Source organism: Dama dama, chromosome 8 (genome assembly GCF_033118175.1).
Source record: "Dama dama isolate Ldn47 chromosome 8, ASM3311817v1, whole genome shotgun sequence".
Classification (NCBI taxonomy): domain Eukaryota; kingdom Metazoa; phylum Chordata; class Mammalia; order Artiodactyla; family Cervidae; genus Dama; species Dama dama.
The window spans coordinates 17,256,669-17,281,036 of record NC_083688.1 but is presented as its reverse complement, the minus strand read 5'-3'; the positions used below and the strand labels follow the sequence as shown (position 1 = coordinate 17,281,036).

Here is a 24,368-nt window from a genome sequence, read left to right as displayed (position 1 = left end):
ATGTTATGGAAAAATCCAAATGCACTTTTTGGCCAACCCAATATCAGCATCAGATGGCTTGCTGGTACACGGAAGCAGAGCAAGGTGCCAGGAAAGACTTGGTATGCTGCAGCGCGACCGTGGGGTGTTGGGGGAAGGGCCTGCATTGGTCCATTTGCGATCAGAACTAAACTTGGTTTTCTTTACCTCACTGTGACTCCTGATGGGGTGGTGGGGGCACTGAATGGTCAAGTGTGCCCCTGGCTGTCATTTGCTGACATGTAGCATTATGAGTAAGAAGGAGTTATAATATTGGGGCCATTAATTAATGATCTGGATTTTAAAAATCTTTATTTCTTTCTGGTTACAAGAGTAATAAATGATCATTATAAAAATTTCATCTGTACATAGATATATAACATGGAAGGCAAATGTCCCTTGTCATCCCATCCCAGAATAACAGACTCTTCCAGATGTTTTTTCAGTCATAGCCCTACACATTCACATAAACAAAACTGTGCTCCTTCTGTACACGTTATTACCGGTTTAAGCTTCCTGAAGCTTTCCTGACCTTAACACCCTTAGGTGACTATAGGATGAATATATACTTGCAAAACTTGCATTCTTAAAAGCCACCATTCTGTTGATTATCAGTTTATTTTAGAGTACTGATGAGCATCTATATTCTTCCTTATTATTATTATTTTTTTTTGCTATGACAAGGAACCTTCCTAAACATATCAAGGTATTTAAAATCAGCATGGAAAAGGTGATTTATATAATAAACAGCTTTGGGGGACCATTGCCTTATCAACTTTGAGTGAATCTAGCCAAGGGTCAGGCTAACCTCCTGGGCAAGATGGAAGAGGCATCATTGCATCTATTGGAGGTCCGTATCTAACGGAAGCCCATGAATGGGACTCGAGACTGGAAGGCCTATCTATGTAAGTACAGGCACCTGAGGAGGAGGAGTGGGTACGGCCAATGAATGAATGCCATTGGGAGGCTCTGCAGAGACAAAGCTCAGTTCAAACACATTATTCCATTCTGCTACTACCAATAAGGAGCATGTCGAAGTTAGGAATACTTGGAGTTCAATCAAGGATGATCTTCTTACTCTTACTTCTTACTATTTATCTATTCTTGTCTATTTCAATACCGTATTTACTTTTCAAACTAGAGCACTCTATTTCTGACATATTTGGTTGCTGATCATCCAAATATACAAATCTTTTTTGTAGAACACATGCTAGTGTCCTAATCTTCATTTTCAAGAGTTATCTGCTTCCCTATCTTAAGTTAACTATGAACATAAAGGCGGCATGTACAAGCATCAGTGTGCTAAAGCAGTCGTCAGGAAACCACGGTGCTGAAATGGGAAGGTGACTCGGGCCTGGGAAGGTCGAGGACGCCCAGACTAGCCTTGGCACATGGAAAGTCTGCAACATGGTGGCTGAGAATGTGGTAGGAATTCACCTGCTATTTACCTCTCTCTTGAGATGTTTTCCTGAAGGACAGAGCAAAATTCCTTCCTGCAAGAGAGGACGGGTCAATGAATGGGACTGTTCTGAAAGCTTTTCTTTTGTAAATATCCAAGTCCCCACTTGTGAATGAATATTTGTACATGGCCAGCCTACTGGGTCTCCAACCCAAGAGAGCGGGAAGAATAACTAGCCCCCTCCTCCCATTGGCTCTTCTTCTGGACATTATTTATTCTCTGTCACTCAAACCCAAGACCTGTTCTCTCTCTGTGCTATCCTACCCACTCCTTTTCCTTCCCATTTCTTCTCTAGATAACATCCTTATGATTTCATTTCAGTGATCACATTCTGAGTGTTATGGAGCGGTTTTGTGATGGGATCTGGGATCACAGAGACAAGTACCCTTGTTTGTTGCTCACGGGATGGAACAGTGTGCCAGGAAAGTGGGGAGGAGGGACTGGCCATGGGCAGGATGGTTTGGAAATGCATCACCAAGGGGCCCAGATGGAGTGTGGTCTTGAGGAGGCATTTATTGGGTGGTGGGCACAGGGAAGCTTTCAGAGGGGTCTCTGTCTTCATCTAGTTTCCTTCCAGCCCACCTTCTCCCATACTAGCAGGGTAAGTTTCTTAAATCCCTCCATCTTGCATTTAGAGTTTCCCCTTATCAGCACCAGTCTGGGTTCCTAACTTCCTCACCCACAGTGTTTTTCTATGATCAGTTAGCTCTTTCTCAGTCACTCTGTGGAATCCTGATGGGAATTTCCTCACACTTCTGTTCTTGTAATTCCACTCATCCTTCAGGGAATTAAACTCATCACCTGTGTGTCTCTTGTTATTACAATACCTGCAGCAGCTTTTCTAGGCTCTTTCCTCCACAAAACATGCTCCGCTTCCAGTTCTTAAGATGTTTCCGCTTTCCTTCAATTTCAAATTCTCTTGGTGTGAACCAAACTCCCTTCTCATTCTGAATACACTTCTCTAAGGATCCTGGAAGGTAAAGACAGTCCATCCAACACCCACTTCCATCCTCAGTGAATTCACCCTAAACCTCCATCCCCCTACTCATGATGTTCTACCCTTCTGGGTTCAGAGACTCCCTGTGAGGTGGGAGAAGGAGCGGGGAAACCCAGTTCCTCCTCTCGGATTGAAGGAAGCCCTGAAACCCACCTGAGTGGTGAGGGATTGGGACTGGATTTGCCTTTCATGTGGCTAGGACGTGTGTCACAGGTCCATGGATGACTTCCATGCGGGAGGGCAGTGGCCTGGTCCCCAGATATAAAATGACATTGGAAAGGTGGAAAATCCCTTTATCAGAAGCCCAGCCTTTTCTAAAGCAGCCTCACTTGCAGGTCCCCGAACAATGACACACGTGGATACTCTCTTCCCTTCTAGTGATTCCTTCCTCTCGGGGTTCCAAAGGGCAGGAGGTCAAGGAACTCACCTTGCTTCATTTTCTCCGTATATAAAATCCCCTTTGCCTCCCCACAGGTCACGGGGAGTTCAGGAGAGTGAAAATCCAGAGTTTCATCTTCAGGTTTTTCTGAAAGTAGAAAAGAACAGGTTGGTGTTCCATGGTGGTTCAGGGGATAAGAATCCGTCTGTCAAAGTAGGGGACGTGGTTTCGATCCCTGGTCAGGATCCCTGATCACGTGTCTCAGGCAACTAAAGCAGGTGTGTCACGATTCCTGAAGCCCGTGCACTAGTGTGCCAAGAACCTGTGCTCCGCAACACGGAGTAGACCCCCCCGCCAAGCCCAACTAGAGAAAGCCCACTCACAGCCACGAAGATCCAGCCCAACCAAAAGTCAAATAAATAAATCACTAAAAAGGAAAAGAACAGATTAGTATTCTTCAGTCTTCATTCTGTCTCCCGTTGAATTTTCCATGAATTCTAATAATAATAGCAGTGACCAGAATAACATAAAGAACACTGGGGAGCATTCTCTGGTTAATTCACAGGAAGTCTTCCATTTTGAGTGGCAGACTACATGGGTGTACCGAGGGGTCCTTAATAAACAAAACGAACCCCGCCAACACCACATCACGTAAAATACTTTAATAAACATATTGTGCTTCCATTGGGTGAATATGTTTTAATTTACAGACTAATCCACAATCACCCAATGCTCCTTTATTCTATAAGCATCCTGCTTGTCCCTCTGTGCTGATAGGAGTTGCCAGCCCAGAATATTCCTTTGCCTTCATGTAGTTGGAGACCATTTCTCTATGATTTTTTTTTCGCCTGATTCAAACAAAGACAGGGGTAAGGGAAGCAGTTAGCACTGAGAGGAGAATGCTAAGTCTTGTCCCTTTTCATTTGATTGCTCTCCTGTTTCTTCCTCTAAGAGGAGAAGAAAACACCCAAGAGTTCTAGACTAGTCTGCACATTGCCTATGGAGAGATTAGGCAACTCACAGCCTTAGAGTAGGGATCTGGGGTTCTGATTCAGGAGAAGGAATTGTAAAAGTAGAAGGGGTAACATAAACATCGGGCTTCCCAGGGGCGCTGGTGATAAAGAACCTGCCTACCAATGCAGGAGACAGAAGAGACTCAGGTTCAATCCCTGGGTTGGGAAGACCCCCTGGAGGAGGACAAGGCAACCCACTCCAGTATTCTTGCCTGGAGAATCCCATGGATAGGGGAGCCTCTTGTGCTACGGTCCATTGGGTTGCAAAGAGTTAGACATGACTGAAGTGCCTTAACACGAACACAACATAAACATCAGCAATTCCTGCTTTCCCCATCCCCCGCCAACCTCACTGTGGGCAAGTTCATTAAAGACAGACACAGGAGCTGTTTCCTGGGGTGGGGGTGCAGAGAGAAAGCTGCCCAGAGCTGATGTGCATTCATCCTGGATGTTGTTGCATCTGCAGTGAGGCAAGGAGAATATATAACCCAACTCTTACCCTGGTTTCGAACACTTATAGAAAAATCTAAAGGAAAATATATGAAAAAGCAAGCGCATCATTGAGGGAAAAAACCTGAAACAGAGCAGCATTAATGGCAAAGAAACCATGAGTCAGTTCAGAAAATATGAACTAGGTGGAGTCAGATGAGAAATGAGAAGTGAGGCGAAAGTTGCCTTCTATAGAACCCAAAGGAAGCTCAGCCTCGGGGAGCAGGGACTGTAGCAAGGTAGGTGTGAATAAGGGGTGGGAAGACCTTGGTGGGAAGAATAGCTGGCCGGTGCTCTTGCACAGAGATGCTGGCTCCACCGCTGGTCCCCAGAATCCGCCCACTGAATATGACCCAGTGGACGAGAGCGTGGCACTGGGAGCCAGACTGGGTGGGCTTGTAATCCTGGCTCTGCAGTTCACCAGCACGGTTACAACAGCGAATGCTGATGCCATCAAAGCTGAGCGGGGCATTTGCACTACGGGTTCCTAACTTGCTGACAAGGCGGAGTCACAGGTAACTTTGAATCACTGTGAAGATCCCGAGGGGGATTCGGATGGCAACAGGGACCTGCCATAGCTGCCTGCGTCACCGAACGATCAAGTACAGGTCCAGTGGACACAGACATCCCAGACATGCCCACAGGTGGATGTGGCCACCGTGTGTGGCTTTGGGAACTCTGGGCAGCAGCCCAGTGTGCAGAGTGGTGGGCACGGGAAGCTCCCCCTCCTTTGCCTACTTAGGAGGGACCTTGTGTCCCTAATGCTTCCAAAGCCACCCCACCCCCCACCCCTTAGGGAGGGAGAAAGTTTTCTGATCTTCTTCCCACAATCTTTCATTTGGCTCCATCCTACCTCTCATCTCTGGAGAACACAATGGCACCCCACTCCAGTACTCTTGCCTGGAAAATCCCATGGACGGAGGAGCCTGGTAGGCTGCAGTCCATGGGGTCGTGAAGAGTCGGACATGATTGAGCGACTTCACTTTCACTTTTCACTTTTATGCATTGGAGAAGGAAATGGCAACCCACTCCAGTGTTCTTGCCTGGAGAATCCCAGGGATGGGGTCACACAGAGTCGGACACGACTGAAGTGACTTAGCAGGAGCAGCAGTACCTCTCATCTCAGTAAACAGACGTTTAAGGATGGAAGCCTGAAGGGGTGGAGGGCGGTTTGAGTGCCGCTCTCCCACATCTATTAGGTCACCGTTAGTAAATGCAAGCAAAGATGAGGAACTTGCTAGGGAAAGTAAGCAATTAAAGAGCAAAGGGAGGGACTTTCCTGGTGGTCCACTGGTTAAGACTTCGTGATTCCAGTGCAAGTGGTATGAGTTCGATCCCTGATTGGGGAACTAAGATCCTTGCATGCTGAGCAGCGTGGCCAGGAAACAAACAGACAAAAAACAACCCAAAATCAACCAAACAACAAGCAACAGTGACAACAACAACAACTCCAAAAAAAAAAAAAAAAAAAAAAGGAAGAAAAAACAGAGGGAGTTCGTAGAGATGAAAAACCTGGTGGAGAAAATGAAAAGAAAAGCCTAACAGAGACAAAGAAGAGCGGAATGGAAAAACCCCCATTAGTGATGGGGAAGACCACCTCCAGGGATTCTTACAGAACCTAGGGAAGAGGCACAGGTGAACACTATGCCTGGGGACTTCCCCAGTGGGCCAGTGGTTGAGAACCTACCTGCCAATGCAGGGGACAGAGGTTCAATCCTTGGTCCAGGAAGCTTCCACACGCCACAGAGCAACTATGTCCATTTGTTGCAACCACTGAGCCCTCGATAAAGAACCCTCAAGCAGCAACTACTGAGCCCATGAGCTGCAACTACTGAAGTCCATGCACCCTAGAGACTGCTCCACCACAAGAGAAGCCACCCAATGAGAAGCCCAGGAACCACAACTAGAAAGTACCCTGCTTGCAGCAATGAAGATCAAGTGCAGTCAAAAATAATAATAATAAATAAAAATTAAAACAAAAAACCCCCTCATAGCTTGGGGAAAAGTCTGGAGCTCCATGATCTATAGAGGAAGGGCCCATGTGGAAATGGAGTGGCTGGAAAAGCACTAGTAAGGGGACTAGTAAAAGCAGCACACATATGTTTTCTTGTTTATTTGCACAACAGCCTTAAGAAAGGGAAGGCAGTGGCCATGGTCCTCATTTTAGAGTTGGGGACTTTGGCACAGGTTTGGAGAGAGAATTCCTGGTGGTCACCAAACTGTGAGATGGGGCTGGCATTGGAATTCAGACATGCCAACCCCTATGTGTGTGCTCTTTCCACACCATTAGAAACACTGCAACAAGAGTCCGCATCGTTTAACAGCAGAGTGTGTGTGTGGGTACTCATTCAGTCGTGTCCGACTCTTTGTGGCCCTATGGACTGTAGCCCACCGGGCTCTTCTGTCCCACACAGAGTGTGTGCGTGCCTCCTAAGTCACTTCGGTCATGTCTGACTCTTTGCGATCCCAAGACAAGGTGTTAAATCAGGAGTCAAAGCTGGGTGGGCGGACATGCTAAGGAGGTGGAGAAGCTGATGCTGACGGACAGCTGTCAGTGTTTGTCTGGACTCTTGCCTCCTACTGGTGTTTACTACAAAGACCTGGAGGGGGGGTATTTATTTTTCAGCGTAAAACAAAGGACTTGAGATTAAAACACCTACATTTGTTCTAGCTCATGCAAGTCCTTTACGTTCTAATTGAATCTGCAAAATGGACTGGAAAATACCTATTTGAGGATTAGATGGCAAAAAGTAGAACAAATCGGTTGCCAATTGTAAAGTGACGTACGCACTTACATATCGTTGGCAGGGCTTCTGCGTATGGTTGTGTGGAACGCACACTGGGCAAGGAGTCCCCCTTTAAGGTGGGGGGTGGGGAGCTCCTAGTGACATCAGAGCTATAGTCCATTTGCACACTTCCTGCCTCTTTCCAGCAGGGGGCAGTAAAGGGCCTGGTTACAAGAACCGGCTCTGCCAGATGTAAGTCAAGTGCGTCAAGGAAGGGGCTCTCTTTTCTAGTTGATAGGGGTCAATGGAGGCCCTGATACAGGTATTCATACTTGATGAGGAAGAATGGATAATGCATTGATCTGGCAGCTATTTAAGCACAAGCTGCAAGGCACAGAGGAGAGCTGGAGCTACGAGCAAGGCCTTCTGACCTCATTTGATTTTCCCGCAGGGAATAGGATGTACACAGACAGTTAATCATACTTGTGATAAAACAAACTCACAGCCTTAGAGAAGAACTTACGGTTACCAGTGGGGAGCGGTGGGGGGAGGGATAGTTAGGGAGTTTGGGATGGACATGTACACACTGCTGTATTTAAAATGGATAACCAATAAATACCTTCTGTATAGCACAAGGAACTCTATTCAATATTATCTGACAACCTAAATGGGAAGAGAATTTGAAAAAGGATACATGTATATGTATAACTGAGTCAGTTTGCTGGACAGTAGAAATTAACAGAACACTGTAAATTAACTATACTTCATTTTTTTTTTTTTATAAAGAGATCTGAAGACTTCCCTGGTGGTCCAGTGGTTAAGACTCTGTGCTTCCATTGCAAGAGGTGTGGGGTCGATCTCTGGTGGGGGAAGTTCTGCATGCCTCAAGGTATATCCGAAAAAAGAGAGAACCCCCCATAAAACTATCCAAAAAAAAAAAAAAAAAAATTACACTTGCGGTAAGTGCCACCAAGGAAAAACATTGTACCTGCTGGGTCCAAGAGGCTTTGTTCAAGGTGAGTCTGGAGCTGTGTAGCAAAGAAGAAGGAGGATGGAGGGGTTGGCTATGGGGATGGAGTGTGTGACGGGGGAGGAGACGCATGAGCTGGCCCTGAGCAGGACGGAGCCGGAAGCACAGGGTGATGCTCAGAGAACCAGGCTGGGACACACCCTAGGGGCTGCAGCTAGGGCTTGGAAAACGGGTGTGGATTATGTTCTATTTCTTGACCTGGTTGTTGGGTACACCTGGGCTTTTCCTTCGTGTGAGTCCCTCAAGTTGTACACTACGCACCAGCATTTTTCTGTAAGCACAGTATACCAGTGCTCCTCAAGATGTCAACCTGTGATGAGCTTGACCAGAAGAGAAATCAATGCAGGGCTGTCTAGTATAATCGTTGTCTATTTTATATATGGTGTAATGCTATATATAAAATAGAAAACGAATAAAGACCCACTGTATAGCACAGGGAACTCCACTCAATCCTCTCTAATGGCCTAGATGGAAAATAACCTAAAATGGAATGGATGCATGTATTATGTATAACTGATTCACTGTGTTGTACAACAGAAAGTAACACAACACTGTAAATCAACTACACTTCAATAAAAATTGAAAAAGTAATAAAAACAGTGCGTGCTAAGTCTCTTCAGTCATGTCCAGCTCTGTGCTAACGTATAGGCTGTAGCCTGCCAAGTTCCTCTGTCTATGGGATTTTCCAGGCAAGAGTACTGGAGTGGGTTGCCATTTCCTCCTCCAGGGGATCTTCCCAACCCAAGCACAGAACCTGTGTCTTATGTCTCCTGCATTGGCAGGTGGGTTCTTTACCACCAGCGCCTCCTGGGAAGCCCCATATAAAAACAGGGCTGTTAGTAAATGTCGGCTAGAGAATGCTGAAGTCATTTATGGTCCTCTCAGAATTCAGTGGTTTATTATAGATGTCAGCAAACTACAGCCCAGGAGCCAATCGGCCCAGTGTCTGTTTCTGTAAAGAATGTTTTATTGGGGTGGAGCCAGGCCTACTTGTGTATGTTTTTGCCTCTGCCAGTTTCCTGCTACCAAGTCAGGGTTAAAATTGTAGCAGTAAACCGGTATGGCCAGCCGAGCCTAAATGACTCACTCTCTGGCCCTTTTTAGAAAAAGTTTTTCAAGTTTTGGCTTGCAAGGCCCTCGCATTTCTGTGCACATTTCTTTGGCCAAGTCACATGGCCCTTCTCGAATACACAGGTCTGTGACCTTCTGGGATGCTGGCGAGCAGTATTGTGACCTCCCACCGCGTGTTTAACCCTGCGCGGCGCGCAAAGAAGTTCCGAGGAAAACACTGGCAGACTATCACTCTTGGCCTGTGTATTCAACAAATGGGAAAGGCTTGTTATTTCTGTGTGTGTGTGTGTGTTAGTCAGTCGTGTCCAACTCTTTGTGACCTCATGGAGTGTAGCCCGCCAGGCTCTTCTGTGCATGGAATTCTCCAGGCAAGAAAACTGGAGTGGGTAGCCATTCCTTTCTCCAGGGCTCTTCCTGACCCAGGGATTGAACCTGGTTCTCCTGTGTTGCAGGCAGATTCTTTACCGTCAGAGCCACCAGGGAAGCCCTTGTTATTTCCAGTGCTGGTGAAGATGTAGGGGAAAGGGTCTCCACACCACATTCATGGGAGCCTAAACTGGCAACAATTTGATCATCGGGTATGGCATTATTTAATTTTATTTTTTAATTTAATTTTTTGGCCACACTGCACCACGCCACTTATGGGATTTAAGTTGTTTGACCAGGGATTGAACCCAGGCCCTTGGCAGTGAGAGCATAGAATCCTAACCACTGGATGACCAGGGGTTTCCCAGTATGGGATAATTTTATTTTTTAAAACATTTATTTGTTCATTTGACTGCATCAGGTCTTAGTTGTGGCACACGGATCTTTGTGGCACACAGGCTCAGTAGTTGTGGCACTCGAGCTTAGTTGCCCGACCAGGGATTGAACTCACGTCCCCTGCATGGTTAGGTGGATTCTTAACCACTGTACCAGCAGGCAAGTCCCAAGATAATTTTAAATATGCAAACTCATGGATCAGTCTATTTCACCTCCAGAGACAAACCATGAAGAAATAAGCCAGAGAACGTGTCCACTTCGAGGTTTGGTGCTACTCCCGTCATTGGGAGAGGAGCCCCCAGGCTCCATGGAGCAGAGGCGACTCTGCTGATGGACATATAAACAGCAGACCCTGGGAGAGGTGATGTGGATCCACAGGACACAGCTGAGGCGACCTTCACCCTGAGAACACGATTACTTTTCCCAGCAACCACCCCCAGACCCCGAGACCCCAGCTCTGTCTTCATGCAGCCTCATCTATGCTTCTCCCTCCTTCTCTAGTCACTTTAGATCTGCGTCACCTGTGCGGGCTCCACGAGAGACCCTCCCACGCTGAGCATTCTGGTGACCAGTGCCAGCACCAGCTTTATCCTCATGTGCAGGCGTTTGGGCACCTTCAGCCTGTGCCTTTTGGGCTCTTGTCATGACCTTTGAATTTCCGGTTGAGTCGTCCTTCTTTTGAGTCACCTGATTCATCCCTTGGAGCTTCTCTTCGATTCTGAGCCCTGATGAGGCTTCTCCTGGACCAAATAGAGATTTATGATGAGTTTTCACTGGGGTCCCAGTGGCCCTCCCGTTATCGACCTCCTTCTCACTCTCCCAGTCCCCTCACTTTGAGTTCCCTTTGTATCCCTGCCTGCCTCTGGTCTTACTATTTCTCCGTAACTACCCCTCTCTTTTTTTTTGGATGTATCTTTCTTCTCCTCCCTAAACCCTATTTCTCTTTTTCTCCTTCAATTCCTCTTTCTGACTCTTCATTACATGTATCAGTGAGAATATAAGCTCCATGAGGGCAGGGATCTTGTTTTGCTTGTTGCTAAGTCCCCAGAACTGAGGACATGTGCCCAGAACATACCTCAGCTCAATGCATCTCTGTGGAATGAATGTGTAACAAGCAGCATAGTTTAGAAAATATTTAAATTATGTATTTTTCATCCTTATACATTGTATAGTCCATGGAATCTCCAGGCCAGAATACTGGAGTGGGTAGCCTTTCCCTTCTCCAGGGGATCTTCCCAACCCAGGGATCGAACCCAGGTCTCCCTCATTGCAGGCAGATTCTTTACCAGCTGAGCCACAAGGGAAGCCCCTTGTAATGGTCAGGGTTCCCTAATTATGAAGTCAGTCAATTTTCAGGAAAGGGCAGAATCTAGCCCAGGATCTCAGTCGAGGCCACTTTGGAAATACTACCCAAAATCTCAGAAACACAAGAGTGAAAGGGGAGTTCTATGTTCCAAAATTATTTTTATACACCAACAAGAAAAGCTCAGAGGTCTGAATGTCAAGTGTTCCCAGAAGTTGTTGGTAGAGAGAACTCAGCATGTGACAAGGAGGCAATGGGGCTGGGTACTGGGAGAATGAGACAAGGGGAGGAGAAGGGTGAGGGAGGAGGTTCTGGTCCCTTCCCAGGTCAGACCCCAAGACTGAGGGGTATTGGCAACAAGCAGAAAAATTGGGAAAATGTCCAAAGCAGTGAAAAGCATGTCATGATTCCAGTTTGGGAGCTGAGAGGAGATTTCATCCCGGGATGCCTGCCACATTACCTCCTAAGGGCTGGGAATCCAAGACAATCCCCACCAATCGGCACATCTTGAACTAAAGAAACAAGGAGAAAGGAGAGGGGCAGGGGAAGAGGGAGAAAGTGCAGAGGAAAAGGAGAAAAGGTGATGAGTGTGAAAAGGAATAAAGCAGAGGGTCCAGAAAAGCACAGAGTTACATACAGTTTTGTTTCTTGTGCTGCAAATAACATGCTTTTTCATGCATGGAGTCAGTGGCACGCTAAGCATCTCTGCGGGTGGTTTTGAACACTCAATGACCACAAATCTAACCCCAGTTTGGGACTGGGAATCTGAATCCTGCCTGCACATTCAGGTTTTTGCTTTGTCTTTTCTTCTTGGCTCTGAACTTGCACTGGACGTTGTGTGTGCTAAGTCACTTCAGTCATGTCTGACTCTGTGTTGTCCTATAGACTGTAGCCCCCCCAGGCTCCTCTGTCCATGGGGGTTCTCCAGGCAAGAATACTGGAGTAGGTGGCCATGCCCTCCTCCAGGGGATCTTTCCGACCCAGAGATTGGACTTGTGTCCCTTGTGTCTCCGGCATTGGCAGACGGGTCATTTCTCACTAGTGTCACCTGGGAAGTCCCATATCTCAAAATCGTCTGATGCCTCCTGTCCACCTCCACCTCATTCCTTCCCAGTGATAAGATAAAAGAAGCCTGTTGGAACCAGCATGGTTCTCCCTTTGTGAGGTATAGTCCTTGATGAGATGGTCTAGGGGTTGGGGTGGAGCTGGCCATGTGGCTGGAAAGAAGAACCCTAATGAACACCAAGGGAATGACACCTTCATCCTTCTTGCTTACCTCTTGAGGGACATTTCTTCTGTCTTTTTTTTGAACTTGACCAGTTATGTATTTTTCTCTTCCTTTCTGAAACAGAAAAGAAAATCATCTCTTATGGCTATCTAGAGTGATCTACAAGTTTGAAATTTTTAAGTAAAATTTTTTCTATCTTCCCATCACTTTGGGGAGGAAAGAGACCCATGAGTCCATGTGAAGAAAATACTTGGAAATGAAAAAGGATTGAATAAAGAATAACAGAGATGTGGCAAATTATTAGCATTAAAATATGCCTTTTTTTCTATAACTAGTTTTTTCAAGACTAGGAGAAAAAATATAGATTGTTATTAGTCATAGATATAAATGATCTTCTTAGCCAAAACTTAAGACCAAAAATCATGAAGATAAAACATGAACAAATTTAACCATTTAAAAAATTTAAATGCCCATACTTCAAGAAACATCCACACAATATTAAAATAGAACAGGGAAATTCCAATATATGTAACATTAGAGGATGAATCACCTTAATAGTAAAACAAAAGATGAACAGTATACTAGGAAAATGGACAAAAGCATAAATTGAAAGTACTAAAAGAGGAAATGACAATATTTTTTGAAAAAGCATCTTTAGACCACCAAAAATCCAAAAAATGCATTGCTTGGTTTGAATTATACCCAAACTTGTGAAAAGTTTTATCATGTCTGGGTTGACGAGGACATAATTAATGAGCACTTGTGTTGTTAAAGGAAACAACAACAACACAACAATATTTTCTGGAGAATAGTTTGGTAACAAATATGAAATTTAAGATACCTAAACTCTAACCAAGTAATTCACACTTAGAAATTAATTCTCAGGAAATTATTGGACAAATGTGTAAAGATACCAACACATGCAACATGATTTCTATTTTTATATAAAAATGAGAAATATCCTAACTTACTGCTAATAGGTTATTATTGAAATAAATTGTTAATCATATAGTAATGAGCTGTATATCCCCTCCCATCCAAAAAAGGAAAATAGGTAATGGATAACATTGACACAATGAGAAAAATGTTTAGAAGTGTTTATAGAATAGACTATGTAGAATAAGCATGTGTGTGTATATATATATATATAATGTATATACATATAAATGTAATATATATATGTAAAGAATGTGTACATATATATGTACATGAATGCAGGCCTTTTTTGTAAGGTACAAAAATAAGGTGGCAGAAGCAGAATAAATAGATATTTCATTTCCTGATTAATAACTTTGCATACTGTTGGAGGATTTTATGAGGAACTTTATGTGGGGCTGGACAAGATGGGTTACTCTTCAGCACAAGCAGAACCAGACCTTGGTGTCTTAACGTGCACAGTGTATTTCTCTGTCAGGCATAGTTCTCTGCAAGACAGGGGTCTCCAGGACAGCTGTCTGCTGTGGATGGTGCTGAGACCCATCCAAAGGTGCTTGACCTTTGGCCACCTCCCTCTTCCACACACCTTCCCAGTCAGAGGAAGAGAGTGGGGAGAGCTGAGCAGTAAGTGTCTCTTATGTGTTTTGACTCAGGAGTAACTGGCCTCTTGGTCAGAACTGGTGACACGGCCCTGTCTTCTGCAAGGGGCCGGCAAGTGTAGGCTTCCAAATGTCTGGGAAGGGAAGGAGAACCAGAAATAGTGAAGAACACTAGTACTGCCCAGCAGGCGGTGTGCAGGGCTGGTTGTTCCTTTTTGTCTTCTTCCCTTTTCCTTAGTAGTACAGTTGCTCATTTTCACCTGGATAGTCGTCCTTCTAGAATAAAGACTACATTACCCAGCCTCCTTTGCAGCCAGGTAAGGCCATGGAACCAGTCCTGGCAATGAAATGGCAACAGGATTACTAAATTTAACCTGCAGATAGAGTCCTACAGTGGAGGAGGTGTGCCTCTCCTTGACCTTGCCTCTTTCCTTTCTTGTGGGCTGGAGCCCAGTGGAGGGGATGCCGCATGCTGAGGATGACGGAGCGACAACCAGAATGAACTGTGTATGGTGCCAGCCCCGACCTCCTACTTCTCTACAGGAGAGAGAAATAAGCCTTTTTATCTCACCCATTATTTGGAGGGGGAGGGTAAGTGGTGGTTTTCTGTCACACACAGCAAGCTAATCTTAATGGCCACAGCGTATTGCTTTTATAGTACATTTTTTTTTAATGTTGCAAAAAGTTAAATTACTGCTGTAAAAAGCACACATCTTTTTCTGGCTTGGATGTCCTAAGGACATAACAATCAATAAAAATAATATCAACTCTACCTTACCAGAGACCAAATAAGTTCTTTACACTTACGCTTTTCCCCGGGAGATTTTCCCAAAGACAGTTTACTGTCATCATCTGTGGAATCTTGAAAGTAATAAGAAAGAAACTTTTGAATAAGCAATCTTTGTATTCATTTCCATCAATATTGAGCTGGTAAAGCTTTAATAGTATTATTTCTACCCCTTTTATTATAATGGCAATGGCACCCCACTCCAGTACTCTTGCCTGGAAAATCCCATGGACAGAGGAGCCTGGTAGGCTGCAGTCCTTGGGGTCGCTAAGAGTTGGACACGACTGAGCGACTTCATTTTCATTTTTCACTTTCATGCATTGGAGAAGGAAATGGCAACCCACTCCAGTGTTCTTCCCTGGAGAATCCCAGGGACGGGGGAGCCTGGTGGGCTGCTGTCTGTGGGGTTGCACAGAGTCGGACACGACTGAAGTGACTTAGCAGCAGCAGTATTATAATGGAGAATGGTGGCTCCTCAAGAGGGCTCTAGGGACCGAGATTCTCTAGTCCTGCGCATGTACACAACAAAGTCAGGGGCTCGTGCTCAGACGTAGTATTACATTTGTGTTTATGACTACTGTTCACTTCCCAGAAAGGTCATGTGAGAAATATGGTGATTGAGGTCTTAGGGAAAAACCAGATGGGTTGGCAGTGTAATAAAGAACCATGAATACACTCAGAGCATGAATTCTTAGCGGCGGTGAAAGAAAGTGAGAGTCGCTCAGTCATGTCTGACTCTTTGTGACCCCATGACTGTAGCCTGTCAGGCTCCTCTGTCCATGGAATTGGCCAGGCAAGAATACTGGAGTTGGTAGCCATTCTCTTCTCCAGGGGATCTTCCCTAGCCAGGGATCAAAACTGGGTTTCCTGCATTGCAGATGGATTCTTTACTCTCTGAGCCACCAGGGAAGCCTTAACAATTAGGGTTGCCCCCTAATTGGTTCTTGGGGTGAAAAAAACTTAACTCTTTTCATGTATAAATCATAAATAAATATATCCAGTACAGAAATGGATAGATAATATACCTGTGTTATTAAAATACCCTGGGAGGTAGGGTTCATTATTAGAAAAAATTATCTAGATGGGCTCTCTGGAGCAGCGATAATGAACAAATGGCTGAGAAACACTGACTCAGAGTAAAACAACTCTCTAAGTTTGGGTTCCTGATTATGCACTGTGAGGCTTGCAATCCCTCACCTTTGTTGTGGATGATTCTTGGTGGTGTGCTGGGTGGCTCCTGGGGTCTCTTCCCTTCATCCATTTCTGAAGGATTATCACTGATCTCTGAAAAAAAAAAAAAAAACAAAACAAAACCAACATTCATGTCACTTTCCTCTCTGGAAAGTCAATGGGGAATCTCCCAGAGAACCAGGAAGGACCTTGAACACTCTGGAGTTGAAGGCTGGAGGTTCCAGCCTTGCTTGAGCCTCCAAGACACCCTCCTGAGACTAACTCTACCACTGATGTGTCTGCCAGTCAGGAGAGGGCCATAGAAAAGCTGGTCAGTAATGGTTCCACTACTAACAGAATGTCCTTTGGGGAGCCAGTCGTTTGAGCCTCTGGACCAGAGGTTCAAAGTGAGGTTGTGAACCCCTTGGAGAGTCCTGGAAACTCTTTCCTCAGGAGAACTTCCAGGTCAAAATTGTTTTCATAATAAGATGTTCTTTGCCTTTTTTTTTTTTTTTTTGCTATGTTGGCTTTTGCACAGATAAGGCAGGTAAAAATGCTGCTGCTTCAGTACAAATAAAGTCCCCAAATCTTAGAATTATCTATTGCATTCTCTACCACCAGTTACTCAACATGGAAAAAACAAAACAAAAGAGTAGTTTCATTTAAGAATGTTCTTGATGAAACAGTTAAAATTATTAACTGTATTAAATTTATACTCTTGAGAACATATCTTTTTAATAGTCTGTGTGAGGACTTCCCTGGTGGTCCAATGGTTTAGACTCTGCCTTGCAATGCAGGGGACACAGGTTCGATCCCTGATCAGGGAACTAAGATCCCACATGTTGTGGAGCGACTGAGCCTGTGCGCCACAATAGCGAGTCTGTGCACTGCAATGAAAGATCCCGCATGATATAACTAAGACCCAATGCAGCCAAAAGGAAAAAAGTCTATGTGAAAAAGTGGGGAGCACATATAAAGTAGTTTGTTGCATCTTGAAGTGCCATGGTTGTCTCAAGAACAATACTCAGGTGATTGTGTTGTAAGCTCACTGGAAACTCCAGTGAACCAATACTTTCCAGTTGTATATGATATTATAAAATCTGGCGTGAGTAGAAGATTCATTTGAATCACAAGATAGTGTGAAACATCTTACTACAAAATAGTATGAAAAGCTCATTGATGTGGTTTCAGACTCTGGTTACAGCAAACCTTTAAGAAACTACCACTTGTTGAGTTTTGGTGTAGTATCAAAGGTGAATAACCACAGATATCTCAAGAGACTGTTAAAATACTCCACCCTTTTGGCTACAGATTTGTGTGGGGCTGGATTTTCTTCCTATGATTCAACCAAAGGTAAAGGGGATTAAGACATACAAACATACAGTTATAAAATAAATAAGCCAAAGGGATATAACATACAGTATAAGAAATAAAGTCAATAGTATTGTAATAACTTTGAATGGGGATAGGTTGTTACTAGACTTATGGTGATGATCATTTCATAGTATATGCAAATGAAACCCCTGTGTAGTGTACGTGAAACTAACATAATATTGTACACCAAACATATTTCAATTAAAGAAAAAAAGTTAAAAGGAGCTTTAAAACAGAAAGTAATTGTTAACAGGATATAGATTGATGTTATTAAAAATGTTCTCTCAGCTCTCAATATAATACAGTAAAGATATGTACAAAACTATTGAAGAAGCACATTGAAAAGATAGTTAATAAAATTTTCTAAAAGAATCCAGCTTTGATTAAGGTAGACATTAAAGAGAGTTGCAAAAATGTAAAATGATACCACTCACTTAATATTTTTATTTGAAAAGTGTACTATTTTTCATAAAAATATATTATTTATGGTAATAAGTTATTGGTCTATTGTGGGTTGCAAGAGAGAGCCTCCCACACTGAGCATTCAGATGACAAATTCCATCACCAGCCTTACCCTCTGATTTAGGCATCTGGGCACATTCTGTCCTCTTTTGTGCCCTTGTCACGACCTTTGTATTGCTGGTTGAGTGGTCCTCTTTATGAGTCACCTGATCTTGCTGTTGGAGTGTCTTTTGAATTCCATGCCCAGGTAAGGCTGCCCCTGGCCAAACAGTGATTTGGAAATAGTCTTAATTGGGGTTGCAGTGGCCCTCTTCCTTCCCTGAATAGTGATTGCCTTCTCACACTCCCAGTCTCCCCACTGTGAGACCTTGGTACCCCTGCTCTGTACCTCACTTTTCTCCTGCTATTTCTTTGTAATTACATATATATATATATATATATATATATATATATATATTTTTTTTTTTTTTTTTTTTTTTCCTCGTATGTACCTTCCTTTCCCCTGAAAACTTACCATCTATTCTCACTCTCTGTGCAACCTGCTGAAACCAATCAGATTAATTTGGGGGAGCCCCAGAGCACTGGGGCTGATTTCCTATTTCCTGCCTTCAGACCCCTGCTGCCAGAAAGTGCCACATCCAAGTAAACATGGCCAGATGGTCTATTTCAGCAGAGGAAGGGTCTCGTAAAGCACTTTTCCAGATTCCCTAGGGCCTGTGTGTGATACAGGGGACAGGAGAGACCCAGGATGCCTCTAGAAGGGAAAGGGCAAAAAGGCATCTAAGAATTGAGAGGCAGGGGCCCTGCAGTGGAGGGTGAGGCTGAGACCCAGAGGATGAAGGGGAGTGGGAGTGGGGGTGTTAGCATTGGGTCTCTCTTCCCCCTTTATTTTGCCAGTGGATTTTGTATTTATATCTTTGGACTAGAATTTTTTTTTTTACTGAGTGCCAAATTGAATTCTCTGGTGGCTTAGATGGTAAAGAATCCATCCACCTGCAAGGCAGGAGACCAGGATTTGATCCCTGGGTCAGGAAGATCCCCTGGAGAAGGGAATGGCAACCCGCTCCAGTATTCTTGCCTAGAGAATCCCATGGACAGAGGAGCCTGGCAGGTTACAGTCCATGGGGTCGCAAAGAGTCAGACATGACTGAGTGACTTGCCCTTTCAAACTGGTGTACTGTGGGGAAATTTTCTCCTTGATTTCTCAGTGCTTCTGTGAAAAGCTCTAGCCTCCTGAGACACAGAAGTATATATGATATAAAAATAGGGGATGTTTTCTTTCATTCCCCCTGAAATTATTACACTTTTCATATACCATAGAAATTAAATCTGTAGCTAGTTAATTACTGCCTAATCCAAAGAGGTGATAAAACCTCTCATTCTGATCATGATCAAATGGTTGTGGCCAGGGCTAGGCTCCTAGGTTAAGTCCCTCCTAGGTTAAGTAACAGGGACATTGGAGCACTCTATGCCTAGGTGTTTAGTGTCAAAAGGGATGAAGCCCAGAACTTGGAGAATCTTTAGTAAAAGCTGGAGACACCTGGGGTTTCTCTGGCTCTTAGAAAGAGGCATTTACATTCTCCCAAATTACGGTGAAGACTCAGGACATTTTCAATCTTATCTCAAAGCAGTAAAAAAAAATTTGCTTTTCTCTTTTCAGGAGCAAAAGAGGATGACTGTCCTTGTCCTGTATACAAACAGAAAATCCACCCTTCTTTCTCCTGTGTCTATAGGATATAATCTGCATTCACACAGAAGATTCCATCAGCTCTCTCCTCATGCCTGTGGGTCTCCATATGAGAAATGCTACAATGTTGAACTGGTTGTGAATATCAATAAAAGAATTCTTCTCCCTGACCCAGGCGCTTTGTGGTTTTACAATATTCATATATCTAAAGAACATCACTCTGCAGGAGGGGGTAATCTCAGAGCCTTGCGGTTCTTGACAAACCACACAGGTGCATAGACAGCACCAATATTGAAATGAATAAGTCAAAAATTGAATTATAAAAATTTCCCCCAATATATTTGCGTCCTTCCTCGGCAACAGCATCACCTACCATTCACCCAGCTGTTTAAGCCAGAAACTGAAGAACAAACCTTGATTTCTTTCTCTCATCCTCAGCTTCCAATTTACCAAATCTTGCCAACTCTACCTAAACTGATCTTGAATAGACCTTCTCTCCATCCACTGCCAGGTCTGAATCCAAGCTGCAGTCAGCTCCCACAGCATCTGCCCCTTAAAGGAGTGCCCTGTATCCATTCTTTTCTATTTCCAATTCATTCTTTACATAACACCACAATTTTCTGTTGGTGAAAATTGAATCATGTCATGTACACACTGCTATATTGAAATGGATAACCAACAAGGTCCTACTGTACAGCCCAGGGAGCTCCCCTCAAAGCTGTGTGGCAGCCTGATTGGAAGAGGAGTTTGGGGGAGAATGGATGCTGAGTTCCTTTGCCATCCACCTGAAACTATCACAACATTGTTAACTGACTGTATATTCCAATATAAAATAAAAAGTTAAAAAAATTGCATCATGTCACGTCACAGACTAGGTTTCTTCAGTGGCTCCCCATTGCACTTAGAATAAAATCCCATCTCCCACACCTTGACCGGCAAAGATGAGCGGTCTCTGGCCTCCAACCCCCTCTTGTGTTCTCATCTTACTTCCTCGGTGGCTTTTTTTGTGCTGTCTCTTCTTTGTGGTGGCCCAGATACATCTTTTTCTTTTCTTTCCTGAAAAGATACAAATCATCTTTATAGCTACAAACATTTATCTATCAACCTCATATGTCAACAATGCTTAGCTTCAAATCACAGTGACCAGGAGGTCATTGGTGATCTTTGGTGATGCTGAAATTCTAAAGCATCAGAAGAAAGAGAGAGATGTGAAGAAATGGAGACAATAAGTTTCGGTAATTCATTTCTAGAAGTTTCATTGTGAAACAGAAGGGAGAGCGATGGAGGTGGCTGAAGTGAGAGGAGGATCAAGAGAAAATTCCTTTCATGAACTGTGATAGGATTGGGCATTGGTTGAATGAATATCCTTGTGAGAAAGTGAAAGTCACTCAGTCATGTCCGACTCTTGTGACCCCATGGACTATAGCTCGCTAGGCTCCTCTGTCCATGGAATTCTCCAGGCAAGAATACTGGAGTGGGTTGCTGTGCCCTTCTCCAGGGGATCTTCCTGACCCAGGGAACCTGGGTCTCCTGTATTGCAGGCAGATTCTTGACCATCTGAGCTATCAGGGGGAGATGCTGAGTTCTCAAGAAAGAGGAGGGACCATGGAGATGGTCAGGAGAGGTGGTAGCATTGCTTTGGAGAGAAAGAATGAACTGGAAAGGAGCAGGCAGATGCAGCATTTACAGATGGGAGCAGGAAGAGAGGGAATTCCCACCTGATGCTTTTCTATGAAACAAGAGGAATGGTCATCTGTTGTGCAAAAGGCAAGCAGTGAAGTATAAGAGGTTTGAAAATTAAAAACTGGTTTTTTTTTAGATTTGAGAGGATCACAGGAAGTGGAGTGGTCACGCGGTGTGGAGGGTCATTTATGCTGGAGTCATGAAGACACAGTGAGAACACGCTGCCCAGCCATGTGCCTCTCTCCGACTGTGCCTGATTTCAGGTACAGTGTGCTGGAAGCAGCTAGTAGTCTCCTCCAAGTTCTGCCAGGAAGTTCTAGGCAAAGACAAGAAGCAAAGCAGGTAAAGATAGCAGTAGGTGACTGAAACAATGGATCTGGCACTCTAAACTGGTAAGAAGGGTAATGAAGAAAGGCAGATAGGGCTTCCGTGGTGGCTCAGTGGTAAAGAATCTGCCTGCCCTTGCAGGAGACATGGGTTCCATCCCTGGTCAGGGAGGATCCCACATGTCTTGAAGCGACATAGCCTGTTCACAACAACAATTGAGCCTGTGCTCTAGAGCTGGGCAGTGGCAACTCCCGAAGCCCTCATGCCCTAGAGCCCATGCTCCCCACCACTGCAATGAGAAAGGATGAGAAATGAGAGAAACCACTGCAATGAGAAGCCCATGTACTGCAATGAAGAGTAGCCCCCACTTGCCACAGCTATAGGAAAGGTCAAGCACAGCACAGAAGACCCAGCACAGACAAAAATAAATAAATAAAAGAAAGGCAGATGATTGAATGGAGACAGGAAAGGCCCATGACTGGTCACCCAAATGATATTGAGAGAAAGCTGCAGAGGAAGAAATTTTAAAGAAGAAATTTTAAAGAAGAAATCAGGGCAGGACAGATATTTTTGAATTCATTTTTATAGAGAAGGAGAGATCAGAAGTTGAGCAATAGCTATAAAAGGAGCAAACTTGAAGCACTGAGTGTCAATAAAAGGAAATCTCAACTTATTGGGAAGTTGAGCCAGATTTTTTTTTTTTTTTTTTTGAGCCAGATTTAAATGATGAAAAGGCCCTTTGGGTTTGGGAGGCCAAGAACGGGTTGGGGGGGAAAGTCATTGGAAATAAGGAGTTGAAGGATTTGAGAGGTCAGGGTCTTGGATGGGTCTGTCACTCACATGGACCTTGCAGGTGTCCAGAAGGATAGCAGGACTGGAAGTGATAGAAAGATTCTAAGTCAGCCTTGAGGTCCTCCAGGGAGTGGTGGAGAAGTCAACGTATGACAGTGATGAAAAGGGAGTGAGCCCTTCACTTGATGGTTAAGCCTCAAAAGAGAGGATAGGGAGCAAGGGGCTGGGTGGGGCAGTGGGCAACCAGGGGTGTCATTCAACCTATCTTCCTACATGAGGAGAGGGTAGCAGAGAATATTCAGTCTTGTCTTAAGAGGAAGCAGTGTCCTATTGGGGACTTTCCATTAAAGAGGGAAGTGTAACTAGCCCTATAAGAAGTTGTGTATGTAGGAGACCTTGATGATTTCAGAACAAACAATTCCAATGGGTGTGTATTTCAATGGCCCCAAATGCCTTCTCATCTCCATATAATTTTCATGAAGGCCTTAGAGGAAGATGCAGTGAATGGGAAATAAACTGTGTTGGGCATGATGCCTACAGTCACCTAGTGGGTGCTCATGACAAGATGCAGCCCCAAAGGCAATCCTTACCTTTCTTGCTGGGAAGTGTCCTGGATGCCTCCTGGAGCTCCTTTGAGTCACTTGGTTCAGGGACATCATCTCTTCTCACTGACAAAAAAGTACAATTCATTTTAGAACTCAGAGCGGGCTGATAAGAAAGTGCTGAGGGATTCTGGTGGGAGAAGCAGAGAGTGGAGAGCACCCCTAGCACAGGTCTGGGGATTCACCAGGTTCCCCGACTTGGCCTCGGTTTGATCAACTTGTGGTTACTGCTCCCTGTGTGATTATCACAGTGAACCGGGAACAACTGTCCCACAGAGGACTCAGTTGGAGTTCTTTAGAGAGATTCCCCTTTCCCAATGGAAGAAGAAGAACAAAGACTAAGCAGCCAGTGTGCGTGGTAATCTTGAATTCTGAGGGCCACAAAGAGGGTGAATGCCTTTGCCATATGAAATGTACATGCTATTGCTTAGATATCTGTGATGGGATATTTTTAAACTGCTGTATCTGCGATTATTCATCTTGAGAAATAGTGAAGAAGACTAAGTGCCTTATATACTTCCATCTATCTGTTGTCGGGAAAGCAGGAATCAGCTTGTGCTTGCCAGCTTGTGGCTTTGTTAGCCACAAGAATACCAAAAGTTCTGCTAGTTTTTCCTGCCCTAAGAAAGACAGAAAGACCTGAAGCCATATCAAATAAGGGCCCATCTCACAAATGGCAGTCACTTTCTTGCTAACATAGTGCTATGAGATCTGTGTCAAGTTCCAGCCTGCAGAGGAATAGCTAACTGAGGCAGCTAGCCAGCAGTCCTCAGACTTTAAAAATGATTTGTTGCATTTCAAATTAGTTAAATACCTTAAAAATCCAAATGATGTAAAAAAAAAATGATACAGTTTGAAAATGAAAGTTCCCACAGTCAATGTGGGGGCTGGAAAGGAGGACCATCCACGTCTGGGGCACTGATTTAGAGTTAGGGTCACACAGTATTTTTGTTTGTTTTGCATTCTTTTTTGTCTGGTTTTCCTTTACTGTTCAAGCTATAGCTCAGGATAACCAAAATAGCTGATACGGGGAAGTTTATTTTTCCAGAAGCAATTCAGAGAGTTGAGCAGTTTGGATGGACACGTTACACAACATCATGGAATGCAATTTGCAAAACCCAACCTGTGTAAATATAAAGGGTAAATGACCCAATTTAAAGAGTAAATTGCAAGGGAGGAAAAAAGTCACAAAAGTTGAAACTTGCCGTGGTGGCAGAAGGATGGTGTCTTTATATATTTATCGGCTACCCCTCGATACCTGCGGGATCTTAATTTCCAACCAGGGACTGAACTCTCACTGCCTCCATTGGAAGGTAGAGTCTTAACCACTGGACCACTGAGGAATTCCATTTTTTAAAAAAATTTATTTTAAATTGGAGAATAATTGCTTTTGCTTTGCATTTTGATGCAGCAGTTCGGAGTTTTACCTACTCAAGTGGCCTCTGGGAGTTGCTGAGCCAAATAGTCCTTCCCC

General features: G+C 44.2%; 1 protein-coding gene across 11 annotated transcripts in view; it reads right to left on the bottom strand.

Annotated features, from left to right (window-relative positions):
- The window catches only part of SP110 (SP110 nuclear body protein), a 58,184-nt gene that overhangs the window by 21,148 nt on the left and 12,668 nt on the right, over nucleotides 1–24,368 (bottom strand). For 9 of the 11 annotated variants that reach the window (XR_009693851.1, XR_009693852.1, XM_061148557.1 and 6 more), the window contains exons 6-15: nucleotides 22,883–22,960; nucleotides 20,418–20,546; nucleotides 17,916–18,062; nucleotides 15,995–16,081; nucleotides 14,818–14,871; nucleotides 12,524–12,589; nucleotides 10,466–10,684; nucleotides 2,902–3,000; nucleotides 2,305–2,447; nucleotides 1,467–1,511 (exon numbers count right to left, since the gene is read on the bottom strand). Coding sequence is in view for 9 of the 11 variants with exons in the window: in XM_061148557.1 (XP_061004540.1) it covers nucleotides 1,467–1,511; nucleotides 2,305–2,447; nucleotides 2,902–3,000; nucleotides 10,466–10,684; nucleotides 12,524–12,589; nucleotides 14,818–14,871; nucleotides 15,995–16,081; nucleotides 17,916–18,062; nucleotides 20,418–20,546; nucleotides 22,883–22,960 (1,067 nt within the window). In the remaining 2 variants the exon portion in view is untranslated. The remainder of the gene's footprint in view (nucleotides 1–1,466; nucleotides 1,512–2,304; nucleotides 2,448–2,901; nucleotides 3,001–10,465; nucleotides 10,685–12,523; nucleotides 12,590–14,817; nucleotides 14,872–15,994; nucleotides 16,082–17,915; nucleotides 18,063–20,417; nucleotides 20,547–22,882; nucleotides 22,961–24,368) is intronic. The other 2 variants (XM_061148561.1, XM_061148563.1) reach the window with 2 other exon arrangements.